This window comes from Pantherophis guttatus, chromosome 2 (genome assembly GCF_059756535.1).
Source record: "Pantherophis guttatus breed Tessera chromosome 2, ASM5975653v1, whole genome shotgun sequence".
Lineage (NCBI taxonomy): Eukaryota > Metazoa > Chordata > Lepidosauria > Squamata > Colubridae > Pantherophis > Pantherophis guttatus.
In genome coordinates, this window is record NC_142064.1 from 293329428 (window position 1) to 293350172 (window position 20745).

General features: G+C 61.8%; 3 protein-coding genes across 3 annotated transcripts; 1 reads left to right on the forward strand and 2 right to left on the reverse strand.

Moving 5' to 3' along the window:
- The first annotated feature begins 2400 nt into the window (after positions 1-2400).
- RING1 (ring finger protein 1) lies at positions 2401-6645 on the forward strand. Its single transcript, XM_034430885.3, has 7 exons — positions 2401-2557; positions 3445-3619; positions 3970-4130; positions 4225-4440; positions 5196-5492; positions 5742-5910; positions 6196-6645. Exons 2-7 carry the CDS (start codon positions 3542-3544, stop codon positions 6295-6297), a joined length of 1023 nt encoding a protein of 340 aa, XP_034286776.3. The 5' UTR covers positions 2401-2557; positions 3445-3541; the 3' UTR covers positions 6298-6645.
- Positions 6646-8256: 1611 nt separating this feature from the next.
- LOC117673477 (class II histocompatibility antigen, M beta 1 chain) lies at positions 8257-11945 on the reverse strand. Its single transcript, XM_034430886.3, has 6 exons — positions 11789-11945; positions 10726-11010; positions 10028-10309; positions 9286-9402; positions 8886-8924; positions 8257-8545 (listed from the first exon to the last, which is right to left on the reverse strand). Exons 1-6 carry the CDS (start codon positions 11838-11840, stop codon positions 8538-8540), a joined length of 783 nt encoding a protein of 260 aa, XP_034286777.3. The 5' UTR covers positions 11841-11945; the 3' UTR covers positions 8257-8537.
- Positions 11946-13632: 1687 nt separating this feature from the next.
- On the reverse strand, positions 13633-18712 carry LOC117673478 (HLA class II histocompatibility antigen, DM alpha chain). Its single transcript, XM_034430887.3, has 5 exons — positions 18561-18712; positions 16214-16480; positions 15213-15494; positions 14999-15127; positions 13633-14471 (listed from the first exon to the last, which is right to left on the reverse strand). The coding sequence occupies exons 1-5, from the start codon at positions 18631-18633 to the stop codon at positions 14467-14469; spliced, it is 756 nt and encodes a 251-aa protein (XP_034286778.2). The 5' UTR covers positions 18634-18712; the 3' UTR covers positions 13633-14466.
- Between the last annotated feature and the right edge of the window lie 2033 nt (positions 18713-20745).

Here is a 20745-nt window from a genome sequence, read left to right on the forward strand (position 1 = left end):
CTCCGGCTCTCCGAAGGATTTGCGGCACAGGATTCAACGGATATATATTTCTTGGCTGGGGTGGGGGGGCTACGGGTCTAGTTTTGGAAAGGAAGAAGTAAAGAAATTGCCCGAAATACCCTCAGTGCTGGGTCCAAGAGGGCGCAAGCAGCTCTTCTTCTGTGACCCGCCAGCTTCTGCCCCACACAGCACCCCCGAGACCGACTCAAAAGCCATCTTGGCTGCAACCCCCAAGCGCTTCCCCTCCCGCTTTGGCCCCCACCCTTCCTCCAAGGAAAAAGGGCTCCCGTCAGATCCGCCCTGCGGCTGCGCTGCCTTTTTGTTGAGAGTTGCCCCCATGGGGGACCCGTGTGAATGGGGAACGGCAGCCCCATAAGTTTCGGGGCACCAGAACAGCGTCTAATGCCAGATCCCGTTTCCATCATGGCAAAGTGGGGCAGTCCCACTTGGAAGGTGTGGCCCAGAGCGATGCAGAGCCTCTGGCTGTTCCCTGATGTCTCACCTTCCGTGGAATGCTGGAAACTGACCGGAAGCTGTTCTCTGGACAGCCTGAGCAAGGAAATGGAGCCACTGCAGGATGGAGCCCTTCCCCCACATTCCACTTCCCCAATCTGGTGTCCCCCTCCTTTGCAAGCAGGGAAAGGGGCAGGGGGAGGCTTCTCCCTCTCCAGATCTCTCTTGGCCTCACCTTCCGGGTGTGTAAAATGGGCTGAAGCCCCACTTCCCTTCCTAAATGATTTAATTCTTTTTAATTATCTTAACTTTTGTATTTGTATGTTTTTTAATTCTGGCTGTTCACCGCCCTGAGTCCCCTCTGGGAGAAGGGCGGTATACAAATTAAATTATTATTATTATTATTATTATTAATAATAATAAAAATAATAAAAATAAAAAATGCCTGGGATGCCCTTTGCATCCCAGCCCTCAAAAAGTCTCCCCATCCCCACTTTCCCATGTAAAAAAAAAAGGGGGGGGCTTCCCATTTCTTTGGGTTGGAGGGGGGGACAACAGAGAGCGGTCCCCATCCCTGAGCCTCATTCAGCCTGCCCCCCTCTCCTGCCCCCCACCTCAGGCCCCTTTCTTGTGCCAGAGTGGGCGGGCTCCGCCTGGGTGGTCCAGGCCCTTTCAGGATCCTGCCAGCCTCTCGCTCCGTCCAGGCCCACCAGCCGGCCCTTCCCAGCAGCCAGGCCTCCCTCCGGCTGACCCTCCGCAGAGGAGAACAAAACCCGTAGCCCCCCCCCCAAGGCTTTGGGCCCAACTGGCCTCTTTGCTATTCCCCCATTCACTATGCGGGTGAGGCTGGCCTTTAATTTCTCCGAGGGTCCATCTTTCCAGGGCCTTCCTCATCTCCCCTCAAAGCCTGGAAGGGAACCCCCCTCTTGGGAGGGAGGTGGGCATTTCTGCAGGCCCAGGCCAGTCCCCCCCTCACCCCCCTCCACCCAGAGGCTGGCTCAGGAGCCAGAGGCAGCTTTAGCCCTGGGCTCAATTCTGTCCCTTGGAAAATGGGGAGCCCAGAGCCTGGAGGGAGGGCCCCCCTTTGCCCCATCAGGGGCCCCACCCCAGGCTCAAAGGGAGTCGCTGGCCAGCTTGGTTGCAGCCCCCAGAGGGCACTAACTGGCAGAGGGAGAGGGCCTCCCCAGGGGCAATTGGGGAGGGGGGTCGCTCTTCCACCCAAGAAACAGTCAGGCAGGGGCTTCTGGCCAGAGACGGTTTCCGGTGCTACCCAAAGGAAGCCAAGTCCCCATGGACCACCCGCCGGGCCCTGGATCGGCCGTGCTTGGCAGGAGCCCCGAAGAACCTCGCCCTTGATGCATCTGGGGCACAGCCTGGGATCGCCTGGTGGTCCCCCATCCCGGGTCCTGCTCTGAGTTCAAAATCAGCCAGGTGCCCTTGTGTTTTCCTCTACTCAGATTAAATTGTTGGAAGAAAACCCCCCATTTTTTTCCTTCTTTGGGGCAAACATATCAGGTTTATTTAAAAACGGGGCAATAAAGTCAGGGTAGCCACCGGCCCAGCCCACCGCAAGCCTGAGACTCCCCCCCCCCGACTTTTTTCTTTGGGGAGAGGCTCCCGATTCCTCGGAGGGAAAGCCCACCCCCTCAAACCGAGTGGGGAGAAGGCGCCCCTTAACCCAAACTTCCAGGGGGGGCGGAACCGATCCGGCTTCCGGAGAAGCCCCCAGAGACGCCCCCAGCCCTCCCCCGTCCACCCTCGGTGCGGGAGACCCCGAAGGGCAGGAGCCGCCTGCCTCCCACCCGGGACAGCCACTCCGCGCCCCCCGCCCCCTGGAGGGGAGGGGAGGGAGGGGGCTCTGGTGCACCTGCGGGTCGCGCGCGCGCGGGGGGGGCTGCCCGCGGAGCAGCTGTCGGGGGGGGCGGGGCGACTTTGGTGGGGGGGAACACCCCTCTCGTGACGTCACGGGGCGGGGAGGGGAAGTGACGCTCTCGGAGGTTCCCACCCTCGCCCGCCTCCCCGGCAGGGAAAGACGGAGCGGGAGGCGGAGGACGGAAGAGCGGGGAAAAAGGCTCCGGTGGCCCCTCCCCCCGCGGGACCGAAGGTGGGGGGCGCGGCGGGGGGGCTGCAGTGGGGGGGGAGGGGCGACTGACCTTCCCCATAAGGGGGGCCCGGCCCTTTTGTTGCCGCTCGGGCGCAGCGGCGGGGACGGCGAGCATGTGCAGAGGGCGCCGGCTCAAGAGCGGAGCGGCGGGCGAGGCGCCTCCTGAGCGCGTGCAGAGGGCGGAGGGGGGCTGGCCGGGGCTGCAGGGGAGGGAGGGGGCGGGGGGGGAGGGGGAGGGGTCCTCTGGGCGTGCACAGAGCGCCGCCCGGCCTTTCCCAGCCAGGGGCTGCGGCTCCTTCATTGGGCGAAAGGGGGGAGGCGCCCCGGCCCGAAGGAAGGAAACCGGACTTGGGGGAACTGGAAGCCCATCGGAGAGGAAAATGTGGGGAGGGGGCGACCCTTTCATGGCGGCCGCCGTCCCCCCCAAAAAAACAAGATTTGGCCTTTCCTAGACTCGGTTTTGCGGCCGCGGAGCCTTCGGGCTTCCCAAGGGGGCGCGGTGGGGCCCCTGCTCCGCTCGCTCGGCTCTGGGGGGGGTGGGGCGGGGGTCGCACTGGCTGCTTTCCCGGGGCCCCTCCCGCCGGCCGTGGCAGATGGGGCCGCAGCCTCTCGGCCGCCCCTGGGGTTCCAAAGCCCGAGGACGGGACCCATCCTCCCCGGCCACGGGGCTGGGGCTGACGGGTGAGGGCATCCGGCCTTAGCAGCAGAGAATCCGGCCGGGCTGCTTCCCCCCCCATCTTAAGCCCTGCACCAGCCACTCTCCGGGCTGGACTAGATGACCTCCAAGGCCCGTTCCAGGCCCTGTCCGTTCTGGGATTTGGGGGCTCCTTGGGGCCGTTGCTTGGCAGCCCAGCTACTCTGAGGCTTTTCTCTAAATCCACTTGCAGGGTTGTTCTCGGAGGCCGCACACACCTGCACCCAGGAGCTCCCCTCTCTGCTCAGCCCCCCCCCCACACCCCACCCCTCCTGACCCCCAGCGCTGCCATGGCCGCCCCAGCCAACGCCCAGACCACCAGCAAGACCTGGGAGCTCAGCCTGTATGAACTGCACCGCACCCCCCAGGTGAGGGGCTGTGGGTGGAGGGAGGGGGGGGCAAGCGGCCCAGGGTTGGCAGGGAGGGTTCAAGGCTCCTTCCACCCGTGGGGGCCCTTTCACCAAGGCCCCAAAGAGCAGGAGTGTCGAACTCAAGGCCCATGGGCTGGAAACAGCGAAGGACCAGCAAAAGGGGGCTCTCAGTCTCCATTTCCGGCTGGGTCAGCCTCCGGAGCTCCGTTTTCCCTGGCAGAGGGCTGCAGGAGGCCGACCCAGCTGAAAACGGAGCTCGCGAGTCGGTTTTCGCTGGCAGAGCCCTCAGGCCACCACAGGCGCCCCAACCCTTGCTGACCCGGCCCCCTCCCCGTCTCTCCGCGCAGGAGGCCGTCATGGACGGGACGGAGATCGCCGTGTCTCCCCGCAGCCTCCACAGCGAGCTGATGTGCCCCATCTGCCTGGACATGCTGAAGCACACCATGACCACCAAGGAGTGCCTGCACCGCTTCTGCTCCGACTGCATCGTCACCGCCCTGCGCAGCGGGTAGGAGGGGGCCGAGGGGCGCCTCCGAGGGGGTCCGGCGGGGCCACCCCAGCGCCTCCACCTCCTCCTCCTCCTCCTCCTGCCCCCCCTGCAGGAACAAGGAGTGCCCCACCTGCCGGAAGAAGCTGGTGTCCAAGCGCTCCCTGCGCCCCGACCCCAACTTCGATGCCCTCATCTCCAAGATCTACCCCAGCCGCGATGAGTACGAAGCCCACCAGGACCGGGTGCTGGCCAAGCTCAACCGGCTGCACAACCAGCAGGCTCTGCGCAGCAGCATGGAGGAAGGGCTCAAGATGCAGGCCATGAACCGGTAGGGGCAGCCGGGCGCCTCCCCTTCCTCTGCCTCTTATGCACTCACCCCAAAAAATCTTGGGAAGCCCCTCCCCATCAGAGGGAAGCAAAGCAGGAGCCCTTGCGGGGGGGGGGGGCTCAATTCCTCGTGCAATTTTTGCCGCTGTGCCCAGAAATCACTTCTGTCATTGCCACAAAAATATTCTTTTTTTTTTTTCTTAGGGTGGGGTTGTCACCTGGAATTTAGGAATTGTTTTCTTGAGTGTGAGGGCAAACCCCCACGAATCTGCCATTGCATTTCCCCTCCAGGTTCCTTTAGGAAGGGGCCCCAGAGGTCCACTAGTCCAACCCCCGCTCAAACCAGAGGCTTCATTCCCTCCCAGTCTTCTTCTGGGGGGATCCAGTGGTGAAATCCTACCGGTTCACACCGGTTCGGGCAAACTGGTAGTGATAAAATCTACCGGTTTGGCGAACCGGTAGTAAAAAAAGTCCCTCCCCCTCACTGTTCTACTTACCTCCAAACGGCTCCTTTTTCCACGTGAAGCGTGTGTCTGGCGCGCATCGTGCATGCAGCGTGCATCTGACTGCATGTGGGCGCACAGTATGCATCTGGCGTGTACCACGCATGAGCGGGCAGTGAACCAATAGCGGCCTGCAAAGGATTTCACCCCTGGGGGGATCCTTTGGGTGGAACAGGGGGTGAAAGGGGAGACTTGGTGTTCCTCACAGTGCCCACTCCCCCCCCTCGCTTTTTCGGCCTTTGTCCTCCGCCAGGGGGCAGCGGGTTCGGAAGCACCCGCAGGAGTCAGACAACACCACCTTCAGTGGGGCAGAGGACAACTGCGACAGCCGGTCCCATCTCAGCAACGCCTCGGCCCCCAGCCAGCCGGAGGCCGGGCCCAGCTGCAAGCGCTCGCGGGCCTCGGACGAGTCGTGCGCCGAGCCCGAGACCTCCCACGAAGGAGGGCGCGGCAGCCCTGAACCCGGAGCCGAGTCCAGCAGCAGCGAGATCGAGCTGGTTTTCCGGCCTCACCCAATCCTGGTGGAGAAGGGGGGCTACTCCCAGACCAGGTGAGGGGACGAGGGGCTCTTCCGTGGGGGCCCATTGCAGCTGTGGGGCAGCCTTCCAAGATGGGGGCAGTTTAAAGGGGTCTGACGGGGGGAAGGTCTTTGGGGAGGTGGGGGTTTCTTCTGGACCTGGCATGTGTGAACCCCACCTGGAGTGCAGCTCCTCTCCACTCTCCCCCACCCCGGCACTGGGGTAGCCCCCCCCCTCCATCCTTTCCTCTTACCTTCACTTCTTCTCCCCCGGGCTGGCAGATACGTCAAGACCACGGCCAATGCCACGGTGGACCACCTGTCCAAATACCTGGCCCTGCGCATCGCCCTGGAGGAGACCCCGGGCCTGGGCCCCGAGCCCCCCGCCCTGGACGATGTCAGCGAGAAGCAGTACACCATCTACATCACCACGGCCGGAGGGGCCTTCACGGTGAGGTGGGGGCCACGGGGCTGGGGTCGGTGGGAAGAGGTAGCCAGAAAGTCGGGGTCCCTTTATGAGGGTGGGGGGCTTAAGATTTCCCCTCCAGCAAATGCTGCCGGTTGGGTCCGTGCAGCTTGACTCGCTTGCCCAAGTCACCCGTTTTCCCTCAGAGTGAGAGGAATTCCTTCTTCCAGGGAAGGCTGAGGGTCTGTGAGGGGAGGGTTTGGGCCGAGGGGCAGAAGACCCTCTAACTGACAGCCCCCCCACCCCCCCCCGTGTCCTTCCTTGGCTCAGACGCTGAACGGTTCTGCGACTCTGGAGCTGGTGAACGAGAAATACTGGAAGCTGAGCAGGCCCCTTGAGCTCTACTACGCCCCCACCAAGGAACAGAAATAACCGAGGGCTGGGGGGGCAACCTATGGACAGCAACTGGGGGGGGCAGGTAGGGGGGGCACCCCTCTTGCCTTCAAGGTGCTTCTTCAAGAAGATGCTTCGCTGGGGGGGGGAATGCTTCACTCGCCCCCCCCAAACCTTCAATGGGGCCAATGGGGAAGGGCAGAGAGGCCCGTGCTTTTCGGTTCCTCCTCCCAGGGAGGCCTGGGGGGAGGGGTCTCTTGCCCTCCCTGTCCCTCTCCTCCAGTGGGGGGGGGAGGAGGAGCGATGGGGGGGGGGCAAAGTTTGTTTCCTGCCTTTTTACAGCTGTTTTTGTGGAACTGATGACAATATTGCTCCTTTGACATCTGTCTTTGGCGTTCCTCTTTTTTTTGGGGGGGAGGGGTGTTCCTGGGGGGACAGCAAAACAGGGCAGGCTCCAGGGGGTCTGAAGGGGGGCCTGGCAGGGTCCTCGTCTGCCAGGGTCAGAGGGGGGGGGATCCGAGGTTTGGGTTTTGGCACTGGGCCTCCCGTCTTGTCATGGGGTCCACTTAGCATCTTCCCTCCTTATCTGTTGGCTGTCCAGCTGTGGATGATGGGAGCTGCCCTGCCCTGGAGGTCAGGAGGGAGGTTCCTTTGGCTTAGCCTCAAACGGCCCTCTCTCGGCTCCACCGGGGCCCATCATCCTCGGCCCAGAAATACCTGCCCAAGGCTTGGGGGACCCCATGCTTCAACTCAGGGGGGGAGGGGGCTTTTGGCAGTGCATCCCCCTTGGGTTTAGAGGGAGGGGTGCTGTGAGGGGCCTGGGGTGGCAGTTCAGCCTTCGTGTTTGGGGTGCAAATCCTTGGCTTCCAGGCCCTGCTCAGAGGTCCCCCAAGGAGGAACTGGCAGAAAGTCTCTAGGCCCCACATGTGTCCCTTTTGGGGGAGCCCTCCAGAACTGCCGTGCGCCTCTCATTGTCATCCCCACAGTCCATGTGATGAAAGAGCAACCTCGGTCCCTGGATGGGAGACCAACAGGAGATCCAGAGCTATCGGCTGGAGTGGGGGAAACGTTCAAAGAATCTGAGAAGCAGGAATCGGATTTCCCCCCTCGAGGGAAGCTCTGTCCTTGGTATTATCCCTGACCTATGCAGGGGGTGGGGGGGTTCAGGTCATCTAGCCCCCCCCCTCCACTCTAAAGGCTGCAAAGCTTTTTATTCAGATTTAACTTTGGATTCCCATTTTAAACCAGGCTCCTCATGTCGTCTTTCTCACTTCTCTGGGAAGCAGCCCACTCCCAGCCCGTCTTTTTGGGGGGGGAGGGGGGTCTTGCAGCTGAGGGAGCACGGAGGCCCTCCCCCTCCTCCCACCCCGGCCTTGCCAAACTCAGCTTTAAAAAGATTTCATGTGATTAGACCTTAAGAACTGAGCTGCGGAAGGGGGTTTCCTCGCTTCCCTCCCTCTTTTTTGGGGGGGGGGTAATTTCTCACCCTTGAGCGAAGGGGGAGGAGCTGCGCTTCTCGCTTCCTCTTTTTCAGGGCTGATGGGGCAGCTTTTGGTAGGCTGGGGGGGGGATCCTGCTCGCCTATATACACCCACCCCACACTGGCTCTCCTGCCTGGGGAGCCCACAAGCCTTGGAATGGGGGGGGGGAGAAGCGGGCCATGGGGGGGTTGGCGTGGCTGCTCGGCAGAATCAGACACGGGGGGGGAAGAGGGACCCCCACAGGGGAGGAAAGTTGGAGAGGCCTCTGCCCCTCGGGGGTCCCTGGGCATCACCAGCCTTGCCAGCTCTGGCTGCCACCGGAGGCCTCGCCCCCCTCCCTCCCCGAGAGCGAGCGAGCGAGTGAGCAGCGACTGGCACCGCCTTTGCCGCTTCCTGCCCGGAAGTTCAAGGTCCCTTTTGTGAAACAGCAAATCCTCTCCTGGAAATCCCCCCACTTGCACCCGTCTCTCCCCCCTCCCCCAAAGGGTTCCCAACACCATCAGGCAGTGCAACTGGGGGGGGTGGAAGCCATGTTTTTATTTCTTGAGCCCCGCCTTGGGGGAGAAGCCGGTGCGCAGGAAGAGCCAGCACCCCGACATCTACAAGCGTGGGGGAGGGGGGTTGCCGGGGGTCCCAGCTCCTCATTCTGGGGCCGCTGCAACCGCACTTGGGTGCACAAAGGCCTTTACGGGGAGGGAGGGGCCTCTTGGAGACCCCCCCAGGATCAAGCTGCCCTCGGAAGGGGGAAGGGAGGGGCTGCTGGGGTGCAGCTGAGCTCGGGGAGGAGGAGTCCGAAAGCTACCGACCTGTGGAGGGGGAAGAGGGGGGGGTAAGAATATGTTCCAGTAAACACAGAAATTGGGGTGGGGGACCCCTCCACACACACACCCAAGACCCAACCCCTGAGGAGGCCCACAAGAGCCAAACCTGGTCCGGTCTTTGGGGTAGGACGGTGGGAGTGGACAGGAAGAGAAACGGAGGGAGGGGTCTTCTGGCACCCCCAGCCCACCCCTCCTGACGGAGCAGCTGCTGGGCTCCTCTGTTGCCTCAGAGGCTTCCTGGGGCTGCCAAAAGGGAAGGGGGGGCTGGGGCCCAAGCATGGGTGGGGGGCTGTCAGTCTGCCCCCCCCACTGCTGCCAGACTCACCTTCATGGGGGTAGTTGTCGCCTTCCAGGAGGGAGTATCCTGCAGGGGAGGGGAGGCAATGGGTTGGTCAGGTGTTTGGGGGTCCCAGGTGGGCCCAAGTACTGGGGGCCAGCCCTCCTCCCCCCACCTCTGCTGCTGCTGCACTACAATTTCCCTCATCCACATCCACAGGCAGAGACCTCCCAGGTGCCCTCTTTCTGAGCCCCCTCCATGGCTGAAGCCCCTGCCCTTTGGGTTGGGGGGGGCTCAGTTCCCCAGAGAGCCAGGGACCACCCCAAAGACCCCTTTGGAGCATCTGCAGCCCCTCCTCCCTGCATGAAACAGCCCCTCCCCAGAGGCCTTTTTCCCCCACCCTCGGCCCCCTGCATGGGCTCCCCCTCCGCTCTTGGGGGGGGCTCACCTTGGAGCCTTGACCGCTTCCAGAAGACCAGGCCGGCCACCAGGAACACCGTCCCCACCACCATCACGGCAACCGAGAACCCAATTTTGATCCAGAGCTCCGAGGGGAGGCCTGGGGCTGAGCAGGGAGACAGAAAAGGGGGGGGTCTCTTAATGTCACCCCCTTAATGGAGAGAGGGTTCCCCCTCGGGCTCCTTTGCCCAACACAAGGCTTTCCCCCCCCCCCCCGAGTGTTTCTGCTGCTGAAGACGCTTCTGGTTCCCTCATTCGAGGGGTTAGGGTCCTCGACTTACGCCAAAGGAAGGGAGACCTCTGCCCTTGAACACCGTTAAGACTTTAAGATGCAAGGACTTCAACTCCCAGAATTCCCCAGCCGCCACACAGACTCAACAACTGAGGGATTCTGGGAATAAGTCCAGGCATCTTAAAACTGACACTGTCCAAGAAAAACCATCAGTCCCCCAGTGGAGGGGAGTCCCACAGGCTGTTCCGATTTCCCCAAGATGGACATTTATGCAGTTTCTAAGTGGGGGGGGGTTGTAGTTGGGGGGGCCTCAATTCTTGGACAGGTCCCTGTACTGCCTGCTCCCTTGTCCAGAGGCTTTCCTGCAAACCCCTGAGAGATGAGAACACTGCACATGCACAGAGGTCCCCTTGAGGCCCAGCCCTGCTGCTTCGGGGGCAGCTGACAGGAGGAGATATCCCACAAAGTGAGTTGTCCCCCCTCCCTCCCTCCCACTCACCCCATTCTGCGGTGAGGGGCGCATCCAGGCTGGAGTGCTGGACGGAGCAGGTGTAGCTGCCCCCTTTCTGGGGATCGACCGGCAGCGTCAGCCGCGCCTGGTAGCTCCAGTCCCCATTACTGGTGACCCGTGGGGGGTCCAGCCGATCCTTCACGGGCTCCCCGTTCCAAAGCCAGGTCATGTTGACGTCCCCTGGGTAGAAGCCCCACGCCATGCAGGCCAGCATGATGGGATACGGAGTGTTCTGAGGGGCAACCGGGGAAATGAGGACCTTCGGCGCAGCTGAGGAAGGAAGACGGACAGGGAAGGCTGGATTGCGCCCTCCCTCTCTCTCTGCACCCCACTCCCCACCGATCTCCCCCCCACCCCTCCCTTGGAAGCGCCTCCCCAAATTAAAATGCTCTGATCTGAAATCAAAGCTTCCAAAGGACACCCGGACTAACTCCTGCTCAACGCCCTGCCTGCTAGGCGGGACCAGACTGTGGCATTCTGCACAGTTGCCCCGCTTCCAGTTGGAGGTCAAGCCCCCCCCCCCGCCCAGCAATTTGGAAGGTTTTTCTAATCAACTCCTCTGCCCCCGTCTACTTGGGTCAGATTAGATGACTTCTAGGACCCCTTCCAGCCGGTATTCTAGGAGGAGCCCCCTCCTTTAGTCAGGCGCTCCTCTCCCACCCAGCGCCCGCCCGTCCCCCACTCACTCCGCCTGTCCCCGGTCTGCCCCCAGAGCGCCTGGCCCTGCAGCGGGCACCGCTGGGCGTCTTCCTGGGGCAGCTCCTGGGAGTTTTTCATGAGCCACTGAGCCACGGGTTCCCCGCTGTAGTTCCAGGGCACGGAGGCGCCCAGGCCGCAGGGCACGAAGGCCTTCCGTTGGAAGTCGAAACAGGTGAAGGGCATCTTGTTGAAGAAAAGGGTCCAACGGGGCTGGAGGAGGCGACCGTCGGCCGAGAGGAAGCAGTCCGTCTCCAGGTGCAGGACGAAGCCACCTGCGGGCGGGGGGGGGAGGAAGCGGGGATCAGGGCGCGGCTGCCAGGAAGCCCCCTGCCCGCCCACTGCTGTGGCTTTCCAGAGGCAGGGAGTTCCGCGGTCTTGCGGCCTTGCCCGGGAGGGACGCCTCAGCCCAGAGACCCCCGCCCTTCTTCCGGGGAATGCCCAGCCGTCCTGGTCCGGGCCCGCCTCCGGGAGTAGCCCAGCCCTTGCGGCCCCCGCGCCGTGGAGGATGGGAATCGGAGCCCAAGACGTCCGCCCGGAGGGAAGCTGGAAGGCAGAGAGACGCGAACTCCCGCCTCCTCGGCGCTCCGTCTCAGTCCCGGCGGTTAAAAAAGAAAGCGAAACCGGGGCGGAGAGAGGCTCGTCCGAGGAACTCGGTGGCCAGGAAAAGCGCTCTTTACATGGGCAGGAGACCCCCAAATCCGCACCCCTTGGGCCTCCCGCCTCCCAGGTTGATGGCGCCCCCGCCTCCGCGCGGAGTAAGCAGATTCCCCGGGATCCCCCCGTTCTACCTCGGAACGCCTCCGGATGACTGAAATTCACAGATAGACTGCCGCCGGGCATGGAAGTTCTACCTGGCCCCGCGGCGAGCCCACCTGCTGCCCCACCGGGTCTACCCCCAAACTCATCGCCCCTTAAGGTGCGGTTGGGCGGCGGGCCCCCTTCGCCAGGGCTCTGGCTGCGGGAAGGACCAGTGGCGAGGCGCCTGGGGGGTCGCGGGGGGCGTGGGGAGGGGCGCAGCCGGGAATGGCTCCCCTCGAGGCGCGGCCTTACCTGCCGGCGGGGCGCTCAGCGCCAGGATCAGCAGCAGCCACGGAGGCGGCATCTCGGCGGGCCGCGGAGGCGGAAGGTCTGGCAGACTCTCGGGAAGGGCTGCCCGGACGAGACCCCGAGCCAGACTGGCGCGCCCTTCTCCGCGCCCGCCCCTCCCCCGGCCAAGCGTCCTACCGACGCGGCCACCCAATGGCGAAGGCGGACGCCGGCGCGTCATCAGTCGCTGGGGAAGCCCAGCCGTCTGAGCGCCGGAGAGGGAAATTGTCCCGAGGCGCTTGAAAGGAGTCCCGAATAACGGAATGACGGGGTTGGAAGGGCCCTTGGAGGTCTTCTAGTCCAACCTCCCCCTCAACCAGGAAGCCCTGTATAAATCCGGACAAATGGCAGTCCGGTCTCTTCTAAAAACCTCCAACTTCTAAAGGCAAATCCTTCCACTGACTAATTAATTGTTTTCACAGTTAGAAAGTTTCTCCTTCTCTCCTTGATGAGTTTCCTTCCGTTGCTTCTTCTGCCTTCAGGGGCTTTGGAGGGTAGCTTGACTCCCTCTTCTCTGGGGCAGCCCCTGAGATATTGGACGACTGCCACCCTGTCACCCCCGGGCCTTCTTTTCCTTCAACCAGGCGTACCCAGTTCCTGCAACCGTCCTTTGTGTGTTTAAGCCTCCGGCTTCCGCTCCAGCCGCGGGGTGGGGGTGGGGGGGGGCTGGCCTGGCTTGGCCTGAGTCTCCCCGTGAACAAGCATCAAGGCTCCCGGGGTCGTTCCCTTCTCCACTTGGGGGTTCTAGGCCTTGTAGTCGCCGGAGGAGCGAGGCGGGGAGCAGCAGTCCCTTTCTCGCTTCCACGGCCCCGAGCGAAAGTAGAGGACGGGGCGGGAGTTGTAGGGAAGGAGAACCGGGCAGGAGGGCAGCCGGCCTCGGACCCGGCAGCTGGGCCTCGCAGCACCGAGGTCGGCCAGGCGGAGTTTCGGGATCTAGAAGGGTCCCTTCGCGCCCTGAGCCCAGCTCAGCCATAGCTGCCTTCCCAAAGCGCCGTGCAACAGGGGGCTTCTAGCCCAACGCTCTGGGCTCTGGCGGTTGTAAAATGGAAATGGCTCCTCCATTCCGGAGCCTCGCAGCAGTGGAACTCCCTCCAGCCAGAAGCGCCGGAGGAGGAGGTCGGGCGTGGGAATAGCGGGCCTTTTAGGGGCCCGTCTGGCCCTCCCTGTGAGGAAACGCGCGGGTAGGGAGGGGCGCTTTTGCCTGGAGGAAAAGCTTCTGTAAGGCCCGGAGCATCGCTGACACCCGAGACCAAGCGAAGCCGTCCACGCCTCGGTGGGTTCAATCTCATCCAAAGGGGGGTGGGGGGGGCGTGATTACAGGCCAGCGCGAGGACGCCGCCTTCCCTCCAGTCTGAGGCTCGGGAAGGGTTTGGCCCAGGAGAACCACCCGATCCAAAGTCCTAAAAAGTCTCTCTCCCACGCGCCTCTGGCTGAGGCCTTCCTCTTTTTGAAACCCATAGCCTCCCCCTCCCCCCAATCCCGGCCTGTGGGCCCTCCCCCTCCCCCTCCCGAAGTTTCACTGCCTTTTTCCAGTCTCAGGGCTGCTGCTCATCTCCCCTCAATTCAGCCCTTCTGAAAGGGAGGCTTGCAAGTTTCTGATTTTGTCAACCCAACTTATAGGTAGCAGCTGCCTGTAAATCCACAAACTAGAAATCTCTTCAAACTAGCAGATTTAATCACTGTTGTTTTAACTACTAATCCCCCCCCCACAGCATCCAAGGGTTTGGTCTCCCACCCCAAGCACGATGGGGCAGGGGGTTCCTCCTTTGACCACCTCAGAAGCCCCAGCCAATGAATCCAGACACAGGTTGTGCATGTGATTTAAAACTTTTAATAATTGAATAAAGCTTCAAAGATCTCTCTCTGTATTTAAGCCGTTTTACAGTGTTTGTAGCCTAGTAATTTTCTCTCAGCTTCCTCCTTCTACCGTGTTACCATAGTATGCAGATTTATGTTTTACACAAGAATTTCTCTTCTGGCCATTCTTGGCCAGGAAGATTTCTCCCCTTCCCCCACCCGCCCGCCCACCCACCCACGGTTTCACTTCTTCATGGCAGCCCTGGGAGGATGGAGGCAGGGAGGGCAATTCCAAGGCACCTTGACTTCCATGGGATTTCCTCCCAATAGAAGCAGGAGGGGATTGGGACCAATTTCTGCCCCCCCCAGCACACCTGGACCCATTTCAGTTCCTCCAGCTTTGATCAAGGTTTTTTTTGCTACAAGCCAACAAAAACGCCTCTTCTGGTTTGCAGTGTTCTGGGGGGGGAGGGAGGGAGGGGGGAGGGGAACCAATTTAACACAAGAGGGGGGCAGCTCCCACCCTGGTAACAATGAGGCTCAAAGGCAGGGAAGGGGGGCAGTTTAGTGGCAGAAATGGGGTTCAATCTGCAATCTGCCTCCATCCATTGGGGTGACCCAGGTGGGACCCCACTTCCAGCCCCCCTTGCCAGGGAAAGATTGTTCTGCTGCTGGTTGGGATTGAGGGCCAGAGAAGGAAACAGCTCCCCAAAAAATGGCTTTCCCTGCTCAGTTTGGGGAGGGGGGAACTCTGACATCCAGGGGGTCTTCCCAGCGAGGCTTCCGGGTCATGCCGATCCATGGATGGGGGGTGGGAAAGGAGGGTCTTCTTGCTGAGGGCACCTTCAGTCTAAGAACAAGAGAAGAAGGGTGATTTCAACCCTAAAAAGTGGGGTCCTGCCCAGTGGTGAAATCCAAATTTTTTTACTACCGGTTCTGTGGGCATGGCTTGGTGGGCGTGGCAGGGGAAAGATACTGCAAAATCTCCATTCTCACCCTACTCCAGGGGAAGGATACTACAAGATCCCCATTCCCACCCCACTCTGGGGCCAGCCAGAGGTGGCATTTGCCGGTTCTCCAAACTACTCAAAATTTCCACTACTGGTTCTCCAGAACCTGTCAGAACCTGCTGGATTTCACCCCTGGTCCTGCCTGCTCTGCCCCCCCCCAACCAGAAGGACCCTGCTTCCCCCCCACCCCGCCTTGCCTGGGCTCCTCTCACACACACCCTAAAATCTGTCCTGCAGCTTTGCTCCTCATTTGGAGAAGCTCTGCCAGTGAGCCAAGCCACAGGTTGAGGCAGCAGCGGAGGGGTTCCCGGGGAAGTCAGGCCCTTGATTCCCACCCAACGTTGCCCTCCCACCCACTGCCCCCTACCTGAGCTCCGGACCCTGAAGGAGAGGGCCAGCAGGACAATCCCCACGATCATGAAGACCCCTCCCACCGCCACTGCAAGGCCGCAGAGGACGTTCTCCAGGAGCTTGGAGGCGATGGGGTCTTTGGGGACTGCAAGAGAAGCAGGAGGAAGGGGTCAGGTGGGGAGGGGTCTCTCGTGGCAGCCCGGGAGGGGAGGTGGGAGGCTGTGGCTCACCCCAGTAGGCCATGCTGTCGAACTTGCCCCCCAGGCTTTTAACGTTGCAGCTGTAGACGTCCCCCGCCTGGGGCGTCACCTCCAAGTAGGAGAAGATCTGGAAGTCCAGCTCTTGGACAGGGAAGACTGGGGTGGAGGAGACGCCCTGGGTCAGTTGCTGGCCCTGGAAGGCCCAGATGATTCTGGCCACAGGAGGGAAGATGTTTCTTGCCGAGCAGACCAGGACGTTGGGCTGGCCCAGCACCAGGGGCCGGAGGGTGAAGAGTTCCACGTGGGGGATTCCTGCAGGAGATGGCCGAGTGAGTTCCCGGGATGGCCTCAGGGTTTCCGGAGGGACGAAAACCAGGCTCAGCACCCAGAAGACCCGGAGAGACCCCAAAGTCCGGAGAGACCCCATCCAGGCTTTAAGAGGCCTTCTGGCACAAGAGAGGGTTGGACTAGAAGACCTCTTAAGGTCCCTTCCAACTCTGTGATTCTATTCACACTTCCTCCCACATGTACCTAGGCCTGAAGGGTGTCCAGCCGTTCCTCTCCCCCAGGTCCCTCCCCACCCAAAGGGGTCAGTGGCTCTTTACCAGGGTGGGGCCCCCCTCCGGTCAGTGGACTTCCCTCCCCAGAGAGAGTTGGCTGCCATCCACATTAGGATACTTCCGGCATCCATTTCCTTTTAATGGGCGTAAATTGCATTTTAATTGGCAGGGATGCTGAATGACACCTTGCGGCTGCCCACTTTACTGTAAAATGACCTTTGGCGGTGCAGAGTTGCAGACGAACAAAGTAAATAAAATAAAGGAAGCAGCCATAAATCAGGAGCATCTTAAGACCTATGGCCTTCAAGTCCCAGAGTTCCCCAGCCAGCACAGCTTGGATACTCCTGCATTCAAGGATGGAAGAGAGTTCAGGCCGCTGGCTGGGAGAGGGAGAGCTGGTAAGCGAGCCTCCAATGAAGGGTTTCCGATTATTCCCCCCCCCCCCCCGCCCAGCCCCACCGCGCGCCTCACCTCTGGCCTTGGGGAACTGGATAAAAATGGACTGGTTTGAAAACCAGGTGAGGTAAGGCAGCACATTGTCGCAGACTTTCTTCCGTGCCTCGATCTGCGGTTCGGAGAGCTGCGTCTCCGGCTGGAAGTCGGGCAGGCGGGAGCGCCAGCTGGAGCCCGGGAAGTCGTACCAGAAGAGCAGGTCATCGTCCAGCGTCTGAGCCAGGCCGTAAAGCGGGGAGTCCTTCTGGCAAAAAAACACCTCGGAGGAGAGGTGCGCGGGCTGCTCTGGAGGGGACGAGAGGGAAAAGAGGAGGAGGAGGAGGAGGGGGCGGACGGAGACACACACACACACGGCAGGCTGGACCCAGCGCCTGGAGCGTCGCGTGGTTGGGAAGCAGCCCCCGTGGCCAGGTCGCGCGAGACCCCACGCGGGGCTCATTTCGTTCAAAGGGCGGTCAAAGCCCCCCCCCGAACTCCGCCAGGCACGGCGCGGATCATAAAGAATGGTCCCGACGCGGCTGCCATCTTGACTTTTCTGACCGCTGCTGTGGTTAAGAGAGCCGTGGCTGCCCCGGATAAGGGCTCAGCAGACGGAACCGCCTGAAGTGCCGGCCGGGAGGACCAGAGCGCCCCCACCCTCCCTCCCTCCCTCCAAGAAACTCGACTAAAGGGAAGAAAACAGCGGTGGGCGGGGGGGAGGGGCGAGATTGACATAATAAAAGTCTAATGTAAAAGGGACTTTTGACGGAACCAGTCCCGTAGAACTTATTTTAAGAGTCCCTTTAGGATTGTATATTTCCTTAACAATCGGCCTGGGACTACAGAACCCGCAACCCCCCTTCCTTTGCCCCATGGGATGCCAGGCACTGGGGACGGACAGAGGGACACCATCCCAGGATGTCGGGGCCTTTGGGACTCCTAGAACGGCGCCTTCCTCTGGCAGGTCCCCCGCACCCAGCCACCCCATGGATCGGGGGCGGTGGCTGCCATTTGGGAAGTTCCAAAGCCCCTGAAATGGGAGGGGGAGGGGGAAAGCCTGTCTGGGACTGTGCAAATAGTCTTAGACCTCCGACCCCTGTCATTCTGGCTTTCCTCGACCTTCCTTCACCCCCTTGGTCCTTTCTCAGCTGCTGGGGAGGACAAGACTTCCTTCTTGGGGGCGCATCGACTGGCTGCGTTCACACAGCCTCTCTGAAGTAACCCGCATTCTGGCTGTGCCTAAAGCTTTAGCCTGAAACTGCTAAAGGGCCCCTGCTCGCCTTTCGCCCCTCCGCTTCGGTAGGCGCTGAGTCCCTCCTCCCCCGGCGGGGTCCTCGCCATCCCCGGTAGCTTGGGGAGGGGGGGTCGTGCGAAGGCAGCTGAAGCGCCTGCCAGAGGTTGCCTGGGCTCCAACGGAAGAGACATTCTTGCAGCGAGCCCGGCTGAAGGAAGCTTCCTTTTGCGGGGTCCTTGGTGCTCTCTGAGCCTCTCTGGCTGTTTCCTTGCAGGCGTTTCATGACCCAAACTAGGTAACACCATCAGTGCTACCCAAGGAGCGATGTTTGTTGCCAGCACTCCTTACTGGCCCTGATGATGTTACCTACTGTGGGTGCAAGAAAGCGAGCAGAGAGGCTCAGAGCGCACGAAGGACCCCTCAAATAGAGCCACAAAGATTCCCCTTGATTGAAACTTCCTTCCCTTAAAGAGAAAACGAAACCTGGAGCGAGGGCCCTTCGCCGTTCAGCAGAAGCGCCAGCGGGGGGGGGGGGGAGCAAACGAGGGGCGGAGGCGTCCTCTGAACTCGGAGACCAGCCCCTTGATCTGTCCGGTAAACGGGGTTTTAGCCGCCCCTCCGCCCCCCGAGCTTAAGGAGGGACTGGGAGGAGAAGCAGGAGAGGGAGGGGGCGCAGCGGCTCCGAGCCCCCCCTCCCTGGACAGCTCTCCCGAGGCAAACGTCGAGGGGCGGGGGGGGCTCAGGAGCGCAGGGGAAAGTCCCCCCGGCCGAGGCCGTCCGGGCGCCGCTCGCGGAAGTGAAGGCGAGGCTCCGGGGAGAGCTGGAAGAGCTGCCGGGGTTGGCGGGAATAGCTCCGCACGAAGGGCGAAGGGGGTGCCCAGCCGCCGTCCCGGCTGCTCCCTGTTGTTCTGCCCAACAGGCCGTCCGCACAGCCAGCAAAGCGTGACCGGGCGGGGTCCCGCTGGTCGGTGGCGGGGAGCTTTTTGCCTGCTGAACGAACGCGGCTTCTTTCGTCACGTGACGGGCCAAGGGAGGAAGCCAGGAAGCGGCCCCATTCGGGTCAAGGGCACGTGTGGACGCGGGGGGATAGCGGGGCTCCTGCTGTGGCAGACGCTGGTCGGCAGCCCCCCCCACCCCAGCCCGCGTCTGTACCTCCAGCGGTGGCCATGGCCGCCCAGATCAAAGCCAAGGCCGGCAGCGCCCACCGGCGGAGTGCGGGACCCATCTCCTTCCCTGTCCGCTCGCCCAGCGTCCTTCTGGGGCCCGGGGAGAAGCCCGACGCTCCGCGCCCACCGGAGCCGCCTCTGGGGCCCGCCGGCCAATCCGCTTCCTTTGCGCGCCCTCGTCACCTGTAGCCAAGGGGAAGCCCTCGAGTTTCGGCTCCCAAGTGGAGATAGTACAGCTGGGCGAGCGGGCGCCGCTTTTGACTGAGAGGCCAATTGGGTGGGCCTGGGAGCGAGCGTGGCTTGGCCCAGTCTGGGCGGGAGGTCCCGGGAGAGAAAGGGGGCAAAAGGGCTGCTACCAGAGCTGGCCAGCCGTTTGTACCGGCCCTCAGCCTGCCAGGGACGGCCGCCTGACCTGCAGCCCAAAGGCAGCAAAGACCTTAGGCAGCAGGGAGGCCACAAACCAGCCTTGTAAATATCCACTGGTACAAATCCGAACCTGGATAGGAATTAACGGGGAGGGGGGCACCTGGGGTGGGGGCTGGATGAAATCACCATCTGGAAACCGTGTCCGTCCGTCCGTCCCCCCCAGGACTGGGGTGCTCTGCCTCCCCCTAGGGCAGTGGTTCTCAACCCTTTGGGGGTCGAACGACCCTTTCACAGAGGTCGCCTAAGACCATCGGAAAACACGTATCTTCAATGGTCTTAGGAATAATTTTATGGTTGGGGGTCACCACAACATGAGCAACTGTATTAAAGGGTCGCGGCATTAGGAAGGTTGAGACCCACTGCCCTAGGGCCGCCTGTGGGTCGCTCTCTGCCAGGGGAACGATCAGAGAAGGGAGAGGCCCCCTTGCAGAGGAGAAGCCCAGGGACAAAGAACACAGGAGCCTCTTCACCTGAGCATGGAGGCTGCTTGGTGAATTTGCCTCTGGATTTTCGCATTTCACCAAAGGCAGGAAGGGGGAGCCGAGGAGGAACCGGGCCCCTTTTTTGGGGAGAGCTTTCATTCCTTGCTGCCTCTTTGCAGGAACAGGTGAGAGAGAGAACAGTGCTGGCTATGGGGCTGGGCCTGAACTTCCTGGTCTGTGTGGATGTTCCTTCTTCGCTTTGGGTTCTATGCGTGTGCAAAAGCAGCAATCAGCCATAAAGAGGATGAGGCTGGGGAGGGGGGAGAGGGAGCCCACCTCTTGTTCCTGAGTAGCCCCCAACCTCTCCTGGGATGAGGCAGGGGCCCTTGTTCCAGGACCCAGAATGGGCCCCCTGCGTACAGGGGAGGAGGGCAGCTTCCCTCCAGAGCCAAGGTTGGTTAGGAAAACACCCCGGAAACTTCCTGGAATTGGGAAAAGGGAACCTGGAGGGGAAGGACAGGGATGGGGGGGGCTGCAGGCTGAGCTGGGCCTAGGTTTCCCAAGGGGCCTCCCTTTAGCACGGGGGCGTCCTCTCCCAACTCCCAAAGGGGGGTGACTTAAGCAAGAGCCTCTGCCATGGTCTGGGGGGGGGATCCCACAGCAGGAGGAGAAGGGGATGCCCCATTGGTGGAATTTCTTCAGAATTCTTTAGAAAACTCCAAATGGTTCCCTCCAGGGACTCCAAAAGAGGTTTTCGGCCAGAGTCCCCATCGCCCTCCAAGGGCAGCCAAGCCAAAGCAGGACCCAGGGAATTATAAGTGCTTCTCTGAGTGGGGGTGCCTTTCCTGCCGCCTTGAAAGAGGCGGTGGTGAGGCCCCTCCTCAAGAAGCCCACCCTGGACCCGGCTGAATTAGCCAACTACCGTCCGGTCTCCAACCTTCGTTTTGTGGTGAAGGTTGTCGAGAGTGTGATGGCATGACAGCTACCCCAGTACCTGGAGGAAGCTGTCTATCTGGACCCGTGCCAGTCGGGCTTCAGGCAGGGGCACAGCACTGAAACGGCATTGGTCGCGTTGGTGGATGATCTCTGGAGGGCTCGGGACAGGGGTTGCTCCTCTGTCCTCCTGAGTTAGATCTCTCAGCGGCTTTTGATACCATCGACCATGGTATCATGCTGCAGAGGTTGAGGGGGTTAGGAATAGGGGGCACCGTGCTACGGTGCTTCTCCTCCTTCCTCTCCGACCGCTCGCAGTTTGTGTTGGCAGGGGGGCAGAGGTCGACCTCGAGGCATCTCGCTTGGGGGGTGCCACAGGGGTCGGTCCTC